This window comes from Scophthalmus maximus, chromosome 17, assembly GCF_022379125.1.
Source record: "Scophthalmus maximus strain ysfricsl-2021 chromosome 17, ASM2237912v1, whole genome shotgun sequence".
Classification (NCBI taxonomy): Eukaryota; Metazoa; Chordata; class Actinopteri; order Pleuronectiformes; family Scophthalmidae; genus Scophthalmus; species Scophthalmus maximus.
The window spans coordinates 12,311,963-12,331,770 of NC_061531.1; the positions used below are offsets into that span (position 1 = coordinate 12,311,963).

The 19,808-nt window shown below is 41.9% G+C and overlaps 3 protein-coding genes across 5 annotated transcripts in view; 1 reads left to right on the forward strand and 2 right to left on the reverse strand.

Annotated features, from left to right (window-relative positions):
• The window catches only part of rnf213a (ring finger protein 213a), a 29,031-nt gene extending 19,365 nt beyond the window's left edge, over positions 1-9,666 (reverse strand). The window contains exons 1-22 of one of the 2 annotated variants that reach the window (XM_035614080.2): positions 9,465-9,666; positions 8,655-8,710; positions 7,734-7,864; positions 6,876-6,917; positions 6,584-6,738; positions 5,279-5,953; positions 5,017-5,183; positions 4,732-4,899; positions 4,369-4,574; positions 3,986-4,275; positions 3,628-3,887; positions 3,268-3,474; positions 2,982-3,174; positions 2,837-2,892; positions 2,434-2,602; positions 2,189-2,347; positions 1,973-2,071; positions 1,757-1,879; positions 1,469-1,652; positions 1,135-1,308; positions 867-1,019; positions 139-758 (exon numbers count right to left, since the gene is read on the reverse strand). In XM_035614080.2, coding sequence (XP_035469973.2) covers positions 139-758; positions 867-1,019; positions 1,135-1,308; positions 1,469-1,652; positions 1,757-1,879; positions 1,973-2,071; positions 2,189-2,347; positions 2,434-2,602; positions 2,837-2,892; positions 2,982-3,174; positions 3,268-3,474; positions 3,628-3,887; positions 3,986-4,275; positions 4,369-4,574; positions 4,732-4,899; positions 5,017-5,183; positions 5,279-5,953; positions 6,584-6,738; positions 6,876-6,917; positions 7,734-7,833 — 4,200 coding nt within the window. In that variant the 5' untranslated portion in view covers positions 7,834-7,864; positions 8,655-8,710; positions 9,465-9,666. The remainder of the gene's footprint in view (positions 1-138; positions 759-866; positions 1,020-1,134; positions 1,309-1,468; positions 1,653-1,756; positions 1,880-1,972; positions 2,072-2,188; positions 2,348-2,433; positions 2,603-2,836; positions 2,893-2,981; positions 3,175-3,267; positions 3,475-3,627; positions 3,888-3,985; positions 4,276-4,368; positions 4,575-4,731; positions 4,900-5,016; positions 5,184-5,278; positions 5,954-6,583; positions 6,739-6,875; positions 6,918-7,733; positions 7,865-8,654; positions 8,711-9,464) is intronic. The other variant, XM_035614081.2, reaches the window with a different exon arrangement.
• A 1,622-nt stretch (positions 9,667-11,288) lies between these two features.
• LOC118289452 (B-cell receptor CD22) lies at positions 11,289-14,872 on the reverse strand. 2 transcript variants are annotated; one of them, XM_035616482.2, is made up of 10 exons: positions 14,616-14,872; positions 14,193-14,537; positions 13,829-14,080; positions 13,398-13,664; positions 12,989-13,094; positions 12,852-12,906; positions 12,140-12,246; positions 11,976-12,046; positions 11,815-11,887; positions 11,289-11,705 (listed from the first exon to the last, which is right to left on the reverse strand). In XM_035616482.2, the coding sequence occupies exons 1-9, from the start codon at positions 14,668-14,670 to the stop codon at positions 11,859-11,861; spliced, it is 1,287 nt and encodes a 428-aa protein (XP_035472375.2). In that variant the 5' UTR covers positions 14,671-14,872; the 3' UTR covers positions 11,289-11,705; positions 11,815-11,858. The 2 variants fall into 2 exon arrangements, with proteins under 2 accessions (XP_035472375.2, XP_035472376.2); XM_035616483.2 differs by having other exon boundaries at positions 11,289-11,682; positions 11,814-11,887.
• Positions 14,873-17,805: 2,933 nt separating this feature from the next.
• On the forward strand, positions 17,806-19,794 carry LOC118289462 (neuropeptide B-like). The gene is made up of 2 exons (XM_035616514.2): positions 17,806-18,461; positions 19,413-19,794. The coding sequence occupies exons 1-2, from the start codon at positions 18,225-18,227 to the stop codon at positions 19,593-19,595; spliced, it is 420 nt and encodes a 139-aa protein (XP_035472407.1). The 5' UTR covers positions 17,806-18,224; the 3' UTR covers positions 19,596-19,794.
• Positions 19,795-19,808: the final 14 nt, after the last annotated feature.

The following is a 19,808-nucleotide window of genomic DNA, read 5'->3' on the forward strand; positions in this document are numbered from 1 at the left end:
GCATTATCAGCACACATGCATCGTAAATACATATTGTTACACACGTGGTGCAAAGAGGGAGGTTTGTAGCCTGGTAGAGTTTAAACCGAATAGAAGTTTTGGGTGCATAATAGACAAAGTTGAAAGATGGTCACTTACAACTTCTGTGAGAGTCTCAAGAACCCTGAAATCCCCTTGAAGACAAAGCGTCTCTTTGACCATCATGATGATTTGAGCTGCAGCCACGGCAAGATGAAGCTCATGATACTGCTCAATCTGTTGAACCCGGCTGTGGATCCACTTTTTGTCGGTTGATTTGTCAACTCTGCACATGATGTCCAGGTCCTGTGCAAGCTCTTCGTACTTGCCCTTGTACGCTCCAAAGAGCTGGTTGACCTCCTCAAGCTTTATACTGCTGTTCTTCAGACAAGCGTAGATGCCTTCGTAATTTGCATAGCAAGGCACAAAAATGTCATCATGTATCATTTGTGGTGTTGCACTGATGTCCGGTACTTCAGGGTCATTAGGATCATCGTCGTCAATCTCTTCAGAGGCCCTGAGTTTGGCTTGTTTCTCCCAACACACTTGGAATATATAACTGTCTCTAAAGGTGTACAGGCCCTCTGCCATTTGTTTGATGTCTTCATCCAGACCGAAGAAGGTGACAACACCAGCCATCTCAGAAGGCAGTTCATCAAACTGATGAACCTCCATGAAATGGTTCAGCGGCATCATGTCGACGTTGCCCAGCTGTCTCTTTTTCATGTAGGCAACACAGACTGTCATGGAATTTGGACAAGCAGGTGTTAAATGTGTGACAACATTGGGATCAAACCAAACTGACTAAAGCTGAAAGCAGCTCGATTCTTCTGATACAACCAGCATACCTGTCATTTGCTCCTCAAGTTTGTGGCTCATTGTTAAGAAAAGGTCCAATAGCTCCTTCTCGTGATAAACAGCTTTCACTTCGTCCTGTCTGCATTGTAACAGCCTCCTCATTTTGACAATATCTTTGTATTGTTCATTCTCAGAGAGGCAATCTGGGAATATCAAACCACCAAGACAAAGCAAAAAACCTCTCAGGCTTAGGCCAATGGACAATTTAATTAAATGCAGAACAAATTTCTTAAGAGCTTTGACGACAATCATTATTACCGATTTTCAGCAGTTCTAAGTAGGCATCTCTATTCTCCATGATGATATTGACCAGACTGATCGTAATGTTTCCCTGGACCAGTTGATCGTTGATGGCTGTGAAGGCAGATATGGCTATAGCAAATCTGTCCCTGGCATCTTGCGAGAGCTGCTGAAACAGCGTTTCATCTGCGCCTGCAAAGACACAAATTGCACGTCAGTGTTTTACCTAAAAACAATGCTTACCTTGCTTTACTTCTGACACAGTCAGGCAGTTTTTTCACTATCATCCTCTACCACTGTACCCTATAGAATTGTTCTAATTTTTGGTATTTTGTTTTTTCTGAAGTTATACCATGTAGTTTGAAAATGTCTTTGGCTGCAGTCCAGGAGAGGAGGTGCTGAAGGATCACTTCTTCATCTTCCTCATAGTTTCCATGTTGGTTCCTTGGCCATGATTTCTGGATAATGGCTGAGATGAGTTTCCCAAACTTCCAGTTTATTTTCATCCTCTCAAACAGTTTGCCCTCAGACTTTGTCTGCATGATAGGAAAAAAACAGCAATAAGCATTACTGTGTATATTTTTGACAGATGCAGTGAACTGGTTAGCAAATGTTACCAGTCAATGAGAAGTCTTCATACCTGGCACAAAGATGTAACGGCCTCAAGAGCACACCTCTCAATACTAGCAGAAACATGTGGATGGGAACCACTGAGTTCTTCTATCTTTGTGCAGTAGAATTCAATTTGATCAAGAGCAGATTCCTTAAACCACAAAAACATAAAATGTATAAAATATCTTATAGTTTAAACAGAGTCAGAAAATCAACGGAAATCTGAAAAATTTGCATCACCTACCTGTTTGAACTTGCCCTCAAAATCCATTGTAAACTTCTGTCTCCATTCTTTTGTGCAATCTTCTTCTTTGAAGTGGACGGCGATTATGTTGTTCCACATCTGTAAAACACAAGCAACAAACGGTACCATTAGCAGCATCCTCTGACAGTAGTGGGTTGAGAGCATCGTTTATATATTAGTGTTTAATGTACGAAAAAAAATTACAAAGCTGCTCACTTCAATCTCCGCTGTGGCCTCAACTCGGTACAGGGATGTCAGAGAATTGTTGAGCAAACAATGTTTGAAGGACCGATTGATCCAACCTCTCATGATGATCATTGCCTGAGAGATCAGGTTTTTTGCATAATGCTGCCCTTTGTCGCCTTCTGGAGTCTCCTACATGAAAATCATTAGAAGGCCTACATTATTTGAGATCAGCAAAACTTAATTCTCGTTGAAATGGTGACAGCTTGCTCACATACCTGTTGTTTTTGAACAAAGTCCGAGACTGATGCAACCAGATTCATGCAGGCTACAGGAATATCAGTGCAGTCCTTGGCATATGACGCTGGTTTGACTCCTTTGCAGAGCTTGTCTAACAGTTTCACTGCTGTTGCCAGACACTCTCTCCTGTAAGCCTCAGTAAAATAACTATGAACAAAAAAGAACAATGAACGTCAACGAAATGTCAACCGTTCATGGAGAAATTCCTTTCATGGTCTTTCACAGGAAAAAAAAAAGAAAAGCATACAAGAGCATGGAAAGGCCAAAACACTACTTAATATGAGAACTGCTTAGACAATTACAATTTTCCAACGAGCGGAAATCATCTGTGGCGTCATGCCTTTACATTTCAATAGAAAAATCAGCTAGGTTTAGAATCACCTGTATTTTTCTTCGATCAGTTGCAATTGGATGTGTGAGAGAATCTCAGACACGGTCTGTAAAAGAAAAAATCCAAGAGCCAGATTGATATAAAGAAATGTACTCTCACCCGGAAATGTATTATTTTCAACCGTTTCCACTTCACCTGGAAGTTACTGTAGCCGACATCTTGAGGAGCTTTATTAGTGAAAACGTGAAGCATGTCCAAAAGCTCAACGTTGATGTTGACCATACACTCCATCATTTCATCGATTGTCATCAGGAACAAGCAGGATCGCGCCAGCAGTGCGTCCACCTCCATCAAGTGACTGTGGCTTTTCATCACATTCACCAGTGCCCTGAAAAAAGGAGAACTGTCAAAAGGTGCACACTAACGCCCATATGTTTCAGGATAAATGCACAAAGTTAGGCAAAGTTAGGGGGACTCTTACTTTCTGTCTTGACTGTTAATGTATGTTTCCATTTCAAGGCCTTGCAAACCTGCCCAGGATGAGCTGTACTTCAAGTTTCCAGGGGCTGGTACCTCGAAGGGCTTTGCAGTGCCGTTGAGGAGGTGGAGGAGTGGAAGCACCAGAATCCATCGCGGCATTGCCGCTTTTTTCACAGCGTTTATCAGATACGCCAAACTTTCTGGCAGACTACGACAAAAATCAGTTTATAATGAATATGAAAAGAAAATGAAATATCAAAGCAAATATTAAGCAAACAGTAGATTATGTCTCTTAAATCATCATGACTGCCATTTGAAGTAATTGATAGTTAAAGGATTAATGACAAGGTTGGGCACCTACTTTTTCAGAAAAGAGACATCCTTTGAAAAATCTGCCCAGTACTGAAGGAAATCATCCTTGCTTAATTTGGGAAGACACAGTGCGTTGCAGAGCCGATGAAGCTCAGCGTCTTTCAGCTTGATGCCATGCTTTTTACACACATAGAGCATGATCACAGCTGCCCTCATGACGTCCTGAACGTAGAGCATCTTCCCAGCTTCATCGGGCAGCAACTGAGGAATCAGGTTTGTCAGCATGAATTCCTTTAACATCTTCCTCACCTACGAAGAGAAAAGCACAGAGCAGAGAACATTCAAGATTACTCCGCCTAGGTGTTCATAAACCGTGTATAGGTCTACTATGCGAAGACTGAACTTACATCATCTTCTCCATAACTCAAGGAGATCCATCTCTTGTGTTTCTCCTCATAGACAGAAGGTTTCCCATAAACCTCAAAGAACTGATTCAGTTGGATCAGAAAACTTCTCAAATTGGTTTCACTCCAGCTACTGAGATGATCAAAAATGGTCGTCAACATGATTTTCCCAGCAATCTCTCTGCCTTGAATCAGACTCTTCCTTTGTTCAGGCCAGATTTTTTCTTTGAGACGTTTGATCATGTTCTTTGACGGCTCGGCACAGATGATGTCATCATATTGATGCCAGTCCCCTTAAACAAAAAGACAGAAGACAGACATTTCAGAATTGTAACAGAAAATATTGTATTCAAATTATTAATGGCCTTAGTCAAGTTTGCGTTTACCTTCGTCGTTGAGGAGGTGGGACTTCACAAACAAACATCTGTTGGTAATGTCATTCACAGAATCCAACTTGTATATGAATTCAAACTCATATTTTTCCTTTTTGCTGTTGTAGACAACGTATTTGTATGGTATCGACTCAGATACGGCTTCGCTTTTTCTTGTCATCAAACTGCCTTGAACGAGAAAACCATCATCTCCAAGATCCCTGTGTAAAAGGGGAAAGTCAGTAAAATGTACAAGGAGCACAAAGTGAGTGGATGATGTATTAGCAATGGTTGCAAGTTGGTCACTGAAACAAAACAGGCTGGATTCATAATAGATGACCACCATCTGTACTTCACTGACTATTTTCGACATCATACCTTGTCACAGACAGCAGAGTCGCATTTTCCTCCCATGACCCAATGTGAGACCCAGCCCTGATGAAGATATGATCTTTATCTGGATCAAACTTGAAATCCTTCGAGAGCACGGCGTGGAAGTAAATTGTCAGCCTGTCATGTGCAGCAATGGTCTGGTTCCTGGTCGACCTAAAAGGCAAGAATACGTAAATACAAAAATACAGTTAATAACACACACAAACACATACAAACAGGGATAACCTGGCCAAAACGATCCAAAGAAATTATCTAAGAGAGCTTCATCACCTTCTGGGTGGCGGGTCAGCTGGGGTGTTGGATTCTGTTTTATCCTTAGTTCCCTTGTCCGCGTCTGAAGTCTGAGTTGGAGTCGAGTCCGGCCCACTTCCAGACTGCTGAACCTCCATGTGCTCTACTGTCACCTCCGGGTCCACACTCGAGCCTGTGCTGACAGCCTGTACAAGGATCATTAAACACGTTTGCCAGATTAAAATGTATGTTTCTGTTTGTCAGTGTTAATAACTTTTCATGTTTTTTTTGTCAGCATTACCTTTGTTGGCGTTTGAGAACCAAAAACCATCTTTTGTTCAGATGACACAGTCTGTTTCCTTTTCTGCTCCTGCAGACTCTTTCCTTTACCTTTGGTTTGTCCCACCTGTTTCACACTTGGTTCCACGTTGGCATTCTGGTCCAGTGTAGGCTGTTCAGTGGTGAGTGAGTCTGTCTTTGAGTTTTTTCTCTCAGCCTTTTGATCTTTAGGGTTAGAGGCCTTGTTCCCTTTACCTGTACCTGACTGAGGAGTCGCACTCTTGTCCTCTGACGTGGGATGTTGAGTCGGAGTGTCGGCTGGTGCGGTCTTGAGGGATTTCTGTGTGTTGCTCTCTCCCTCGTCAGTGTTACCTTGGCCTTCTTCCAACTGCTTTGCTGTTGCAGCAGACTCTTCAGTTTGGATGACTTGTGCGCCTTCAGACGGAGCAACAGCACCGCTAGCTACTAAGGAGCTAGGCTGGCTCTCTACTGAGGAGAGCTCATCTTTGAGTGAGTCTGGAGCTTCATCTATGGCAAAGATTGAGCTGTCACTGTCAGAAGAGCCTTCTCCGCCCAGCATCCTCTTCCTCTGGTCGTCTTCCAGGGAGACATGTGACACGTCAGATTGGCATTGATCTTGGTCTGACAACATGTTGCCATCTTTCTTCTTTTTGTTCTTCTTCTTCCTCTTTTTTTTCTACAAAGAAAAGACAGTACAGGATCAGTTTTCAAATCCAGTTTCCACTGTCTTCAATCGAAATACACAATCTAAATTACAGGCAGACTTCTCTTTTTTTCTCTCCTTTTTTGGGGGATTTATAAATATCGAAAAAAATTAAAATTGGACTACAAAGTTATTCCAAATGAGTCCATGATAATTAGCATATCATTAGAATTGTTTGTTTAGTCCCAGCCATTAACAGAAGAAGAGGTCTTCTCGATTCTGTTCTACTGTCTGAGAGTTCGATTTGCACACGTTAATAAAGGGTAAAACAAACTTTGAGATAATTTCCTTTTTTTAAAGGAAATCATCTTTTGCCAATTTGAATTTTGAGTTAAGATTTGTGCAAGCATTGGAAAAAATTTGATAATTTCTGCCCAGAAAATACTACTAATACCTTTTTTAAGTTACCAGAAAATAAATAAAACTGAGTCCCCAGTTTATTGGGTAAACAATGGATTTATTTGAGGAGGATGTGGATTTCAGATTATGTTTCTGTTGTTAAGCCTTCACACACCGAGTTAAATGACGGATCAAGTAATAAAAACACCCGTCAATAGGAGTCAATATGATCTCTTGAAAAGGAAGGCAGTGAGTTACACTCACCTTTTTCTTTTGGTTGCCGATGGTCTCTTCATTCGGTCGTTTGGGGGATTTGTTGGATTCTTGTCCGTCCACAGGTGGGACGTTTTTCTGTGGTGCTGATTCCTCAGTTGGACCTTTCAGGTCTGCTACCAAGGGTCTGGGATGACTGTCTGCATCTAGTGTCAAGATAAATGTTCAGAACCATATCAGATATCAAGTATCGGGACTTTTCAACAGCAGTGCATGTAGACACAGACTATTTTGCATATTATTTAAATACAAATCACATCAGGTAGTTGGTGAAAGGTTGTACCTTTCAGGTCTGCTACCAAGGGTCCGGGCTGACTTTCTGCATCTGGTGTCAAGATAAATGTTCAAAACCATATCAGATATCAAGTATCGGGACTTTTCAACAGCAGTGCATGTAGACACAGACTATTTTGCATATAATTCAAATCCAAATCGCATCAGGTAGTTGGTGAAAGATTTAAAAAGGGGATACACTCTGCATTAAAACTTGCAAATAATAAATTCTTGACAACAGTCTCAAAATTAATGAATACATTAATAAATGAAAAAGATAGACATTCAGGTGTTTTTCAGTGTTGACCGATCTGGGCCCATTATTTATTTAAAATTCTGCTTCAATTATGTACAAACAACATAACTAAGCTCATAAAGTGTCCATTTAGCCCATGGGAGACAATTTTGATGTTGATCTCAAATGTTATCTTGTATCTTTGATTAAACAACACATCAACACACATTACTTTACATACACATTTTAGATTTCACATTGAGGGTAGCCTAGTGTTCTCCAAAAATATTATTCTGAATGCTGTACTAAGATCAGACCTGCAGGACAAATAGTTTGAGCATCGAATTCACACGGGGCCCGGAAGAAAGATCACAGGAGTGTGTAGTGTGTGCATTTGACCCTTGCATCGACGTGGATTGTGCGACAGGATTTCGACTAACGATTATCAAGAATTGGAATGAACGTTCAAAGTGTAATCTAGCAAAGTAAAATGCACACAACTGTAAATAGCGGAATACTGTAACTCTGCGCTATGACTGCTCGAGCTCTCCTTCTTTGCCTTTTGGTAGCGTCATCGAATCCTGCAAGCAAATCTATATTGTTAAACCGACATTTCTAAATGCACGGACTCACCCTGTGTGTTCGCAGGTTGGACAGACAGCTTCGCGCCACACTCGCAGCAGAACTTGGCCGTCCTCTCCGAAACAGTATGGCCACAACCGGAGCACTTCATCTTCACTCACTTCAGAGTTCTCTGTAGAAGCCTTGAATGAAACGGTAAATCGAAATCATGCCATGTGGCAGGATGCTTTCACTTTCCATTTTGCCAGTTGAGACAGTTTCGATCCCTCCCCCCCCCCCTGGTCCGGACAGCCCCTTGTCTTCCACCTGCACTCTGAACGCTCTTAACCGACGGACCGACCTGTGATCAGTGAGACGCTGCTGCGCAACCGCTTACAGGCCCGCTACGGCCAGAGAGGAGAATAACAGTAGGAGGTCTCACTTCGCACTGGAATACACACAGTTCTTCGTGACAATAGTACTACACCATCTTGGAGTTTTTAGAAATCAAAAAAACGCGTTAGACCTCTCAAAGCCCAATGAGACTGGATGCATTCTTATTATTCCTTGACGCTCACATTAGACATTCCTGTTCCAGCTGCGGTCACATGTCACGTGCTGAAAAACTTGACATTACCCTTAAACAGTTAAATCACACACAAATAAACATAATGCTCTATTTAGATTATTAGTTTTAAAGTGATGAATGAAAAGTATAAATTCATTACTCCTGATTATTATTATTATGGAAAGGGAAGTTTGGGGCCCCCTGCTGAAGCGGCTGCCCCCCCGACCCGACCCCGGATAAGCGGTTTAAGATGAGATGAGATGATTATTATGCCATTTGTTGAGAATCACTTGTGAAAATGACACCCCTTGCAGTGGTCTACCACTGGATGTTCACTTAATTTCTTATTTATAGTAACAACCATAGGCTGTATAAAAAAGGCCAATATGGCACCACTGGCAAAAAATATTCAAATAAATACTTACTTAAGGCTTCAAAACGCCAGTTCACAAATCACTGGGTGACGTCACAGTGGGTCGCCCTAGATTACAAGCCACGCAGAGAAATGTTGCTTGTTTTTGAGAATCAATAAATTATATGATCACTTTTCAAAAGGGGTTTAACATGTCTGAAATCATGATATTGGTGATAAAGAAATAAAGTACAAAGAAAATAGCAGAAAACTGAATGTACAAATGTACATGCAATGTACATATAGCGATGAAAGAGAAAAACTATGAAAAATATATATATATATTGCATAAGCTTTTTTCCATTGGTACTGTACACAAAGAAGCTGGGACAACTTTTCCAAGGGAAGAGTGAATCATCTTCGGGAAAAAGATCTTTGGCTCCGCTGTGCAGCCAATCACACGCTCGTCATGTTTTAAGTCACTTCCTGTTTCGGTTTACTTAAAAAAAACACGATAACAGCCAAAAAAATCGTCAACGAAGCATAAGCACAGTAACGGTCATCGATAACGCAGAATCCCCACCGACTCGGGAACTGTCACGACGCCATCGCGTGTCACTAAATCACGCGCTGTCGCTTTCGATTGAGCCTCTTGGACCAACTCGCTGCGTAGCAACCAGCGCCGCGATGCTAACGTTAGCCACTGACTCGCCTAACAGAAAAACACCGCGACACTAACGAGAAAATATGTAGGTGCCCCGACAGGCGTCATTACAAAACAACAACATATTACACCGCGTTTCAAGGGGGGGGGGGCTTACCCAGAGGTGTCATGTGACAGAGAGGTCACTCCAGCTTTTTTACGGGTCGAGTTTATTCCTACCTGAGACATGAAGTCTGACTCGTATCGCCTCGATCTCGGTGCAGCGGCGACGCTGGTTTCATCGACTCAGTCCGTCCCGAGCCGGAGGTCTTCTCCTCCTCCTCTTCCGCAGAACTGACAGGTCCTCACCACCGCTGGACCCCGGCGCAGAGTCACGTCTGGGCGGACAGCTGCGTTCCTCTCATTTCCGCATGTTCCCTTTAGGTTTCGTTTAAGGAGAAATGGGCGTCGACTGATCAAGTTCACTTTCTTAATGACTCACAACGTTGTTGTTCTGACTGAAGCGACGCTCTCAGAGTGACACCATTAAAACTGATCCTCGTACTTCCTCCCCCTGGTCACCACACAGTAGCTGTTGAGGCGCAGTCTTGAGGCTGTTTGATTTCCTCGTCATAAATGATCATTAGACATGAGGACTGTCTGGTAGACGGTCCATAAGAGTGATATAGTTACTCATGGTTTTCCTTTTTTCATTTTCATATGATTGGTTATGATTTATTTTCTCTCTTTTCATACAAGCACAGCTCTGCGCATAAGTTGTAGGCATCTACATTTTAAACTTCCTACAAAGTGCAGGAAAACAGAAAACAAACTGAATCTGATGGGGGTCTGGTGTGACCACCCTTTGCTTTTGAAACAGCGCCAAAGTCTCTGAGGGGACACTTGCACAGAGGTGTACCAAGCATCTCCTCCATGAACTTGCCAAAGGTCTGACTCAGTGTCGTCTGTCTGTTCATGGGTCTCCATGGTGACTTCATGAGGATGAGATCAGAGCTGTGCGAGGGCCTCCTCGTTCCACGTGGAGGGTAAAATTATCACACACAGTATAGTTTTCAAAATCAATCGTCAGGTACATGCAAGTAAAAAGTATTATAGTATTATAGTACACAATAATGCATTCGCTGGGTAGATATAGGATCATAATTTGAACAGGCCCACGGAGGAAAGTGTCCACTTCTGGCTGTATTTTACGTTTAATTTGACTTGGAGTGAAGACCAGCTGCTCAGTAGTGGGGGGATTTCCCCCATTACATGTTTAATGAGTGTGCGACTCAAGACATCATGAAAAGAAAAAAGCATCCCTCTGCATCAATAACAAATAAAAACTGAGCCAAAGTATGAACAGTTGTCAGCCATGATTGTGGCACTCTTTAGCTCATGATGTAGCCTCTATTGTGTGCTGGTTTGGTTGCGCAAATATCCAATTCCTGTAAACTTTCAGTAAAGGGTAATATGCATGTATTATGATGCCTGTGAGATGACCTTTTATCCTGCAATGAGCCACGACTCTCAGCAGCTCTCACTTGGCTCCCACCCACTCATCCACCGAGGAGAGTTGTGTTTTGCATGGAACCCAGTTTAGGTGGCATTCTTCTAAATTGCCAACAGGGGGCAGAATAACCTGTGATGTGGATAAATTGGTGGCCACCACAGTGCAGTGCCTCCTGACAGCTGAACCAAAGGTTAAAAGTCATGTAGGGGTTTTTTTTTATGTGCGATGTTATCTGGCTGAAACACCAATCTTGGATGTTCCAGCGAGATAACTTCACACTCCACTTTGGTTTCTCATTTTGTGAAGATACATTACCATGGTAACTTGGACTGCGCTCCCAGGTGAGGAGTGTGTTACATTCAGGCTGTCAGAGCCAAAGGTATTGGAACCTGTTGTTCATCCTGCAACTTACATGAAAAAAAAATAGGCCTTAATAAAAAATGTACTGACAGAATTGCAAGTTCAGAACAAAACTACTCAAATGGATACTATTAAAATAAAATTAAGACCAGTTGCCCACTGGTTGTTTAAGGACTCACAGAACCACGATGCTTTGCAGAGTTGTTTATTGTCTCAGATACAGCGTACAGGAAGGATGTCAAAGCTATTTTGCCAAGCAAGGTTAAATAGTTATTAATGATGAATGTTTCTGTATTAATAATGCCGGTGTAATATTCCATGCACATCCATCAGCGAGGCGCTGGATGGAGGCAGATTTGGGAAGAAACTGTATTCAAAATTACAGCGTGATGACGGCGTGTTACAGAAATAAAGAGACTTGAATTGTCTCACATTCATTTTAAATTTACAGTTTTTACTTCATGAAATAAGGAACATAAGAATACAAAAAGGAAATGAATTATCACTGGGCCAAAAAAAAGACACAAGAGCATCTATGATTTGCTGGGAGAAAGCACCTGAACAGCCAGTGGGTGCATCAATGATGACGACGAAATTAATTCAAACTCCTGCATTAAAATAAAAATATTTCAACATGTTTTTGTTAGTTAATTAGTGTTAATGGAAAGTGTTGTTCATATTTTTGGGAAAAATTATATTTGTACACGTTATTTTCACCTCTCCCGGCAACGAACGTGAGCTTGTTGTTTTGTGAGCGAGTTTCAACGTATGAAGGGTTCGGTTTTGCTCCCTGAAAAAAAGACAAAAAATAGTGAAAATATAGTTATGACTATCATATCATTGCTTACTAAAAAGCGTAATCGCTTGCTGTGTTTTACCTGCACACAGGCTGTAAATCGTGCTGTAAATCACTTCTTCGTCATCGTTTCGAGAGTCCATCTGTTGCTGCCTGCAGTTGATATAGTTGGTCAGTACGTGTGCTTCCAATGTAACACAAATTATGTGGAAAAATAGGATACAGCTGTGAAAAGAAATATCTCACATGTTTGTCTTTCTCTTAGTGTTGAAGTCAACAGCTGCATAGAGAATTTCACAGCCATTTCCCTCTTGACTGTTGTCAACCACGGGCCAGTTGAGGTAGACAGCATTCTAGATACAGTCATACATTACACATGGCGTGGTTACTGTAGAACAGTGTTCTTCTCATGAATTCAAAAACCTTTCATCTTTCTCTTCTGAGCCTCATGTTTCTTTCACCCACAAGAACACAATAAAAACAAGCTCTGCGTTTTCTTATCTGGTTTCTACCAAGCGTTCAGAGAATTGAGATGTGGGTTTTAATTGCCTCTGCTCCACACATCAGCGGACAACCTCAGTGCAACTCCCCCCAACAGCGTCACCTTTAACATGCAACGTACACTACATGCACTCCTTGAACACTTTATTGGGAAGACCAAATGAGTAAAATAAGGTATATTTTAATCGCAAAGCCATGGGGAAAAAAGGCAGAATATTTTGTTTAAGGCTGAGATGTAAAACAACACTTTATGTTGTAATGGAACGCTCCAACTGTCATTTTGGTGTCTTGTAAACCAGTGAGGGCAGGAAAATGAAAGGAAATGAAAGCATATGAAATGAAATGAGTGTGGTGTTCCTAATACAGTGGTCAGTCAGTGCATGCCGCTCGACTCTCTAATTCCTATTCAAAACCAGAAGACAATAATAAACTTGAGTCAATGTGAGGATGGTGCCACCTGCACGTCCTCCCCGGGTTCAGTCTCTGGTGCTCTCGTCCTTTTCCCGTTGAGTCTGAAACACAGACTCTGCAGCATCATCACGTGATCATCGCGTATGAGCCACAGCAGTGGTGTAGTGCAAACGGGCAGCTCACCTTCTGACGGCGGTCACAACAGCGGTCACAAACAAAAGTGCAGTGACAGCGGCAACGGTAGCGATGAGAATTGCGCTTCTGGTAAACGTGCTGTAAGGAGAGTGTGCTGTGAAGAAAAAGGCACATGGGGAGAGGACGGGAATCATTTCTGTTGAAATTATTTTTCAAGCAGAGCTAGAAAAACGTCACCGATATTAGTCTCCTGTAAGCCCCTTTCTCACCAAGTCACTCCGTTGGTCACCAGAACTATGATGTCATTATATGTTTTAGCATTGAGGTGCTGGTATTGAACAGGACTGCAGTAAAGAACATATGCAATAGATTGTACAGGTGTATCTAATAAAGCGTGAACTATAAAAACCAACAAACACACTGGAGGACTGGTGGTATGAGCATTTAACCAACTCACCTTTAACCTTCAAAGTCACAACAGAGGAGTTTTGTCCTCCATGTCTGTTGGTGGCGCTGCACAGGTACTCGCCATCAGCGGCAGGAGAAACCTGCTTCAGGTGCAGCTCAGACTTGTTTCCAACCCTCACAGTGAGTTCATCGTATTTTCTAAACCACGTATAAATCTCCGGGGGGTTCGCGTGGCTGCTGCAGGAGAGAGTAATGCTGCTGCCGGCGTGTACCTCAGTCGACGGTCTGACAGACACCGATGTGTTCTTGGGGCCGTCTGAAATAAAACTAGAGTTGATCAGCTGTAAGAGAACTCACATTGCAAACTTTAAAAATGCTTTACTGAGACAAGACAGCGGCACATTCACGTTCACTTGAGAACTCATGTTCGTTTTGTTTGTATTGAGTAGTATTAGTACTGATCCTGTGCCCAGTACTCACGTTCAACATTGACATGTTGGACTCCTGAAGTCGATCCCTCGTGTGCCTTTAGGGAACACGTGTAGTTTCCAGAGTTTGCGAAGGAAATGTCTTTGAAGGAAAGCGAGGGTCCTTCACTGAAGGGTTCTCCGTTCTTGAGCCAGACGAAAGCAGACGAGGGGACGCCACCGTCACACCACGAGCAGCTCAGAGTCACAGAGTCGCCTTCCTTCACCGTGTCTCCATTCGTTCTTTTCACCACAGCAATCGCATCTAGAAGAGCAAAGTGCCGCTCGCGTTTCAAACTTTCAAAGATTCCAGTGCAGACAAGATTGTCAGCTGTCATTTGTTTTGTTTTTTTCATGAGAAGGAACAGAAAACTCACCAACTATCTTTAATATTGAGCCTCCTTGACCGGTCCACTTGCCAGCACGGGAGTTGGATTCAAATCTGAATCTGTATGTTCCTGCGTCCTTGTGCTCTACTTGATTTACTCTTAAAGAACAGTTGTGATGTTTGTCACCAATATACTGATACTTTGATGAGGTATCCGCTGACCGACTGTCATATACGAAAGGCCCTAACATATCATAGTTTTCATGATCCCACATGACAAATTTTATTTTCTTGGCTGGGGGATACTGAAATGAACATGGAATGACAACAGATGAGCCTTTCACTGCACAGATCAGCGGTTGATAATCCACGTTCCACTTTCCACAGAGAACACCTGAAACAAATGTGTTCATGCATATTTTATTCAATCATTTTCATATGGCCCTGAATGAGATATAAGCGTTGCACTTACCAGACAGAAGCAGCAGCATCAGTGTCCACGTCAGGTCTCTGTGTTCAGTGCACATGCTGAAACTCTTCCCAGTTACACTCACGAATAGATGAAGCCCCTGAATCTTACGGTGCTCGCAAAAAGCTCTGCAGGCTGCACTTTGTTTTCTAATCTGCTCTGCTTCCTTTAGTAAGTACAGCTTTGTGTAACGTTTTGGACCATCCCAAAATCAGGTCACACACACCGCAGACACAGTGCACAGCTTGAATGCGAACATGACTCAAATTATATGAAACCAGGCCCCAGTAAGAGGAAATATGTCCCCCAACAATGATGTGGTTTCCGTGTGGGCCAAGAACAAGCAGACGCACTTCAACACGGTTATTTTTCCCCCCATCACCATTAGTTATCAATTAAGTTTTGTTTTTTTTCCATGTTTTCTTTTGGTCACTTGGAGCTTAAATGTAAACTGTCTGTTTGGAGGACTTACTGCGTTATACTGCATATCTGACAAAAGGTTGCCTAAGGCTCTTCTGTGGTTTCAGAGGAGCTGCAAACAGAGACTCAAGTGATGACAGTGAGCGTCGACTGGTCTGAAGTTTGAAAACGAAAAGGAAAAATGTTTCTTCAGGTAGCTTACGATTGTGGACGTCTGCATGTGAATTAAACATTTGTATTATTCTCCCCGCGTCATCACTGAAGCCCTGGGGCCTGTTTCAGAAAGGTGGGGTAAGGAACTCTGAGTTTGAACCTGACCTCGTGAATTGACTGACTCTGAGAGTGTCCAGCTCAGAGTCAGTCAATCGGTTTCAGAACAGTTGATAACAATTCGTTTAAGCAACTCTGAGTTCAATTAACCCGCACAGGCCCAAGGAGATGAACAGCCCTCGTCAATGGAACACAGATAACATGTTGTGGTGTGGTTGTGTCGTGTAAGTGTACAGGTAAAAGGACGTCATGTGAAATGAATCAGTCGGGTCTGAGACTCACGCTTGCAATGAATGAATCGCGCCCAACTCTTTAGAGTGAAGAGGTTTTACGAATGCTCATAAACACAGTTTGACTGCAACACTTGCACTTGCAACACTTATTCCCCTGATCAGCATGTGTGATTAAATTCAGCAATTAAAGATTAAGATCAGCAATTAAATTACCCCTTATTTCATTTTTTAATGCCAAGATGTATATCACCTTTACATATTCATAACATGGTTTAAATAGTTGAAGCTGCTGGAATTTTTTTATTATGCGTGCTCCAAAAGTCAGCATTTCGCCCTTTTAAGTTCTTACTGACGTTTCTGTTGATTTGTACCTGCAGTATTATTCTTTAGTGAACTGGTTCACTGCAGATTCAAAGAGAGTCGTGGACTGTTGATGGTGTCTTTTCTTTTTGTGCTATTAAGTATTAGTGTCTAGGTGGAAGATGTATTCTGGTATGTTGTTTTTCATGTTTTCCTAGTGTCTGGATTATAATCTTTACTGTGATGCATGTAAAATTAAAATGAAAAATAAACCAAATTCGCTGGCAAAACGTTTCTCTGCACCAATCACTGCACAATTGCACATGCTTTTAAGAAAAGGGTTCAGTATGTGAAGGGTTCAACAGCTAAAGCAGCAAAAGCAAAGATTTGCACTTATGTTAATCAAGTAGTCCCTGATGAAATCTGTGCTTTTTGAACTTTACTTGCCCACATGCTGTTAATCGCATCTTCATTATTATGGGAGTCCATTTGCTGCTTATGCCTACATTTGACACGATCAGCCAGCACTTGTGCTACCATATTAAAATCAACAACTGTCAAAATGGCGCACGTGTTTTTACTTTCTCTCATTGCGGAAATGAACAGACACATAGACGAGTTCTTCTGTTCTTTCCTCTCACGGATTCTCCTCTCTCGTGATTGGTTGTTGTCACAGATAAACCATTTGACATACACAATCAAACAGAAATAATACATCAATAGTGCACAACAATTTCCTCCTCTTAAGCTGAACTGCACAATCCTTTTATCCACACCCACGCAACAAAAATAACCTCTGTTGTTTCATCTGATGTATTTAACTGAGACTTAGGATGTGGGTTTGCCTAAAACCTGTAGTTTCAAACAACCTCAGTGCAACTGACAACCCCATATTTGTCATGTATACTAATGTATGCTACAAACAGAAACTGGACAATAATAAAATCTGCAAGTGAAAGCAGTGAATTGCCAACAATATTTTATTGGTAAGTCCACACAAATGTTCCGGACTGTCAAAATTACATAAAAACGTGAAGTTTACTTGACACAAAGTCTTGTTCCTTGTTAGCTTGGCATCATTTTTCATCAACAACTTATGACTTTTGAGTCAATTGTACCTAAATTCATAAGGTCAATATAGCCCGACTAATTCAAGGTGTATCGATACATTTTAAAAGGTAAATAAACAAAACAAAAAATGGTTGTGAAAGTACATCCTCAATAGTTTTCTGTCCATCTGATCTGTACACACTTTCTTGTTTACCTAAATTAAAAAATTGTGTTCACTTTACTTAACAAAAACACATAATTATACAACAAGTGTTGCAGAGTTATGCTGAACATATATGATGCTGTTGATACTCCACTTTCCAGGCATTGCAGAGCTCGTCTGAAGGAGATGGATCCATTCATATCCTGAGTAAGATATTATCACTTTTAATAAAGCATTGATTGAGACAGCAGCAACAATGTCCAGCGCAGGCTTCCGAGTTCATTTTGCACGGTGAAACCCTCTCCAGTTTCATACAAATTAAAGTATTTTGATTGGAATCGGTTTCCTAATTATGCTTTTAAGAAGATCTGGGGGGCAACGCTGATGGTTTTTCTACTTAATGTCGCCTTTGTTTCTTTGATTTGCTTCTTCTACATACTGTAAATTCAGCTTCCTGTAGAGAATACAATAAGGCCTGGAAAATCAGGTCACATACACCACACACTCAGTGCAGCCCCTATTTGAATTCGAGCTGCATGAAACCAGCCCCTGTGTGTAGAACGCCCATGTCCTGTGCATATACTGTATGCACGGGACAGCTTTGTTGTGGTTAAAAAGCACGTTGAAATCCGAGGTAGCTGTCTGACATTCTATGGTTTTTGTTTGACATGACATGTTACTGTTAGAACGTTTTGAGCATTTTCTATTGGCCTTTTTTACTTTTGGTAGATGGAAGGTGAAACAAGGACGGAGGGCGCGTTGTCCAATATCACTACATGTTGTTTAGCCAAGTGCAGCTGCAGTGACTTTAGAAACAGTTTTGGGCTGACAAATGACTGGTTACCGGCCTTATCCTGCCTTAATTCAATGCAGGATAATAGATAAAGTCTTATCAAAAAGTTTATTTTAAAAACAAGATAGTATGGCAGATGTATTTGTGTTGAACTCTTGCCAAAGCCAAACGCACAGCCTTCCAAAGCTCCCCTAGCTTTAACTTTGTGGAGGATTCCTCTGCGGTGGGTGTGAGTCGCCCACCCCACCAAACGGTGCGTGGCCATGGGGTCCCTATAAGTACAGTGTAAAAAACGGAACCACAGTCAGTGAGCGGTGACGACGAGCGAGGACCAGTCGCTGCACTTACGAGGCGCGAAGGACCCAAAAACGACACAGCCCGACATGGAGATGCCCGCCAAACTTCTCCTCCGCATCGTGGTGATCTCCGCGCTGGTCGCTTGCAGCCCCACGGAGGCGTGGTACAAGCAGGTGGCCGGTCCGAGCTACTACTCCGTGGGCAGGGCGTCCGGCTTGCTGTCCGGCATCCGGAGGTCACCGTACGTCAGGAGAGCAGAGCAGGAGCCGTCCGACAGCGCGGAGTCCGCGTTCACTGCGCACAATTCCATCCTGAAGACGATGGTCAGTGGTCGCCGGGCTTTGTCAGCTCACCTGCGCGTCATGCGCTTGGATAGGTTTGCCATTACGCACGGCGAAGGGCAGCTCGGTGCAAAAGTGTGTCCGCGATTGAAATGGGGTTGTTGTCGTTAAAAGGTTTATTTAAAACGACATCAACGTCAGCAGTTGATTATTTCTGACAATCTTTCAGATTTTAAACTTGAGATTTTTAAACTACCCATTGCGTAATGGGTAGTTTAATGTGAGCTCCGGTTGTATTTTATGGTGAAGCGAAAACTAGTTTCTACAGGATGATATGGCTGAAATATTTTTGTGTGATTTATTACACAATATACACATTTTAAAAATATCATTATTTAAAAAACAAAACAGAAATCGACTCAGTCACGTCGAGAGGGAGCTGGTCAGTCAGCACTACTGAAACCATGCACGACGAGGAGTTGTTAAATGTAGAAACGTTTGTAATAAGGCTCTTGATGGTCTTGGGATTTTACATTGTAGTGCAGATCTATTTGTATTCTTTACTTAAGTATATCCACAACAATATGAATTACCTAATGCAAGTTAAAAGTCGTCAAAATTAGCAGCAGAATGTCTTGTCAAATTCCGTCATGGATTACATTTGTCTATGATTGCCTATACATGTAACTGGAGGAGTCAGTTTCATCTACTTCACCTTCAAAGTTGACTTCATCTCTTGTGTATGTGAATCACCATTTATATACAAAGTAACTGAAAAATTGAATTGGAAAAAGTCCAACTGTCATAAATGTACCCAAGAGCAATATTTTGAAAAAATACTTCAATACCAGGAGATAGAGAACCCACTGAGATGAAGTCCACGTTATTGATGATTGATTGCGTCAACCGTCAGTCTTTGCCCGATTTAAATGTACATAATCTAAAAGTTCTACCTTAACTGCATTTTTAACTCTCACATTTCTCTCCACACAGCCCGTTTGTATCAAAGACATTACTCCAATCTTGCAGAGCTGTGAACTCGTCCAGGAAATCAAGGGTTCGTTCAAGTGTAAAGCGGACGTCTTCCTCTCTCTGGACTCCACAGACTGTGCAGGACTGAGCAGTGAAGCCAACAGCTGGGACGGGGGGATGAAGCCTACTTCTTGGGACGCGTGACATTTGAAAACTGTACATTGAGTTAAACACAGGTGTTGCACTACAATGGAAGATGTACTGCATTTCATTTACCATCTCACCAATTCATTTTAGAATTTTGATGATAAAAACCTGTATGTAAAAGTAATGCATTAATGTATATATTTGATCTGAGTTTCCATTAATAAATGAATCATGTTGCAACCCCTTGCTGAATTTATTGAATACAGATTG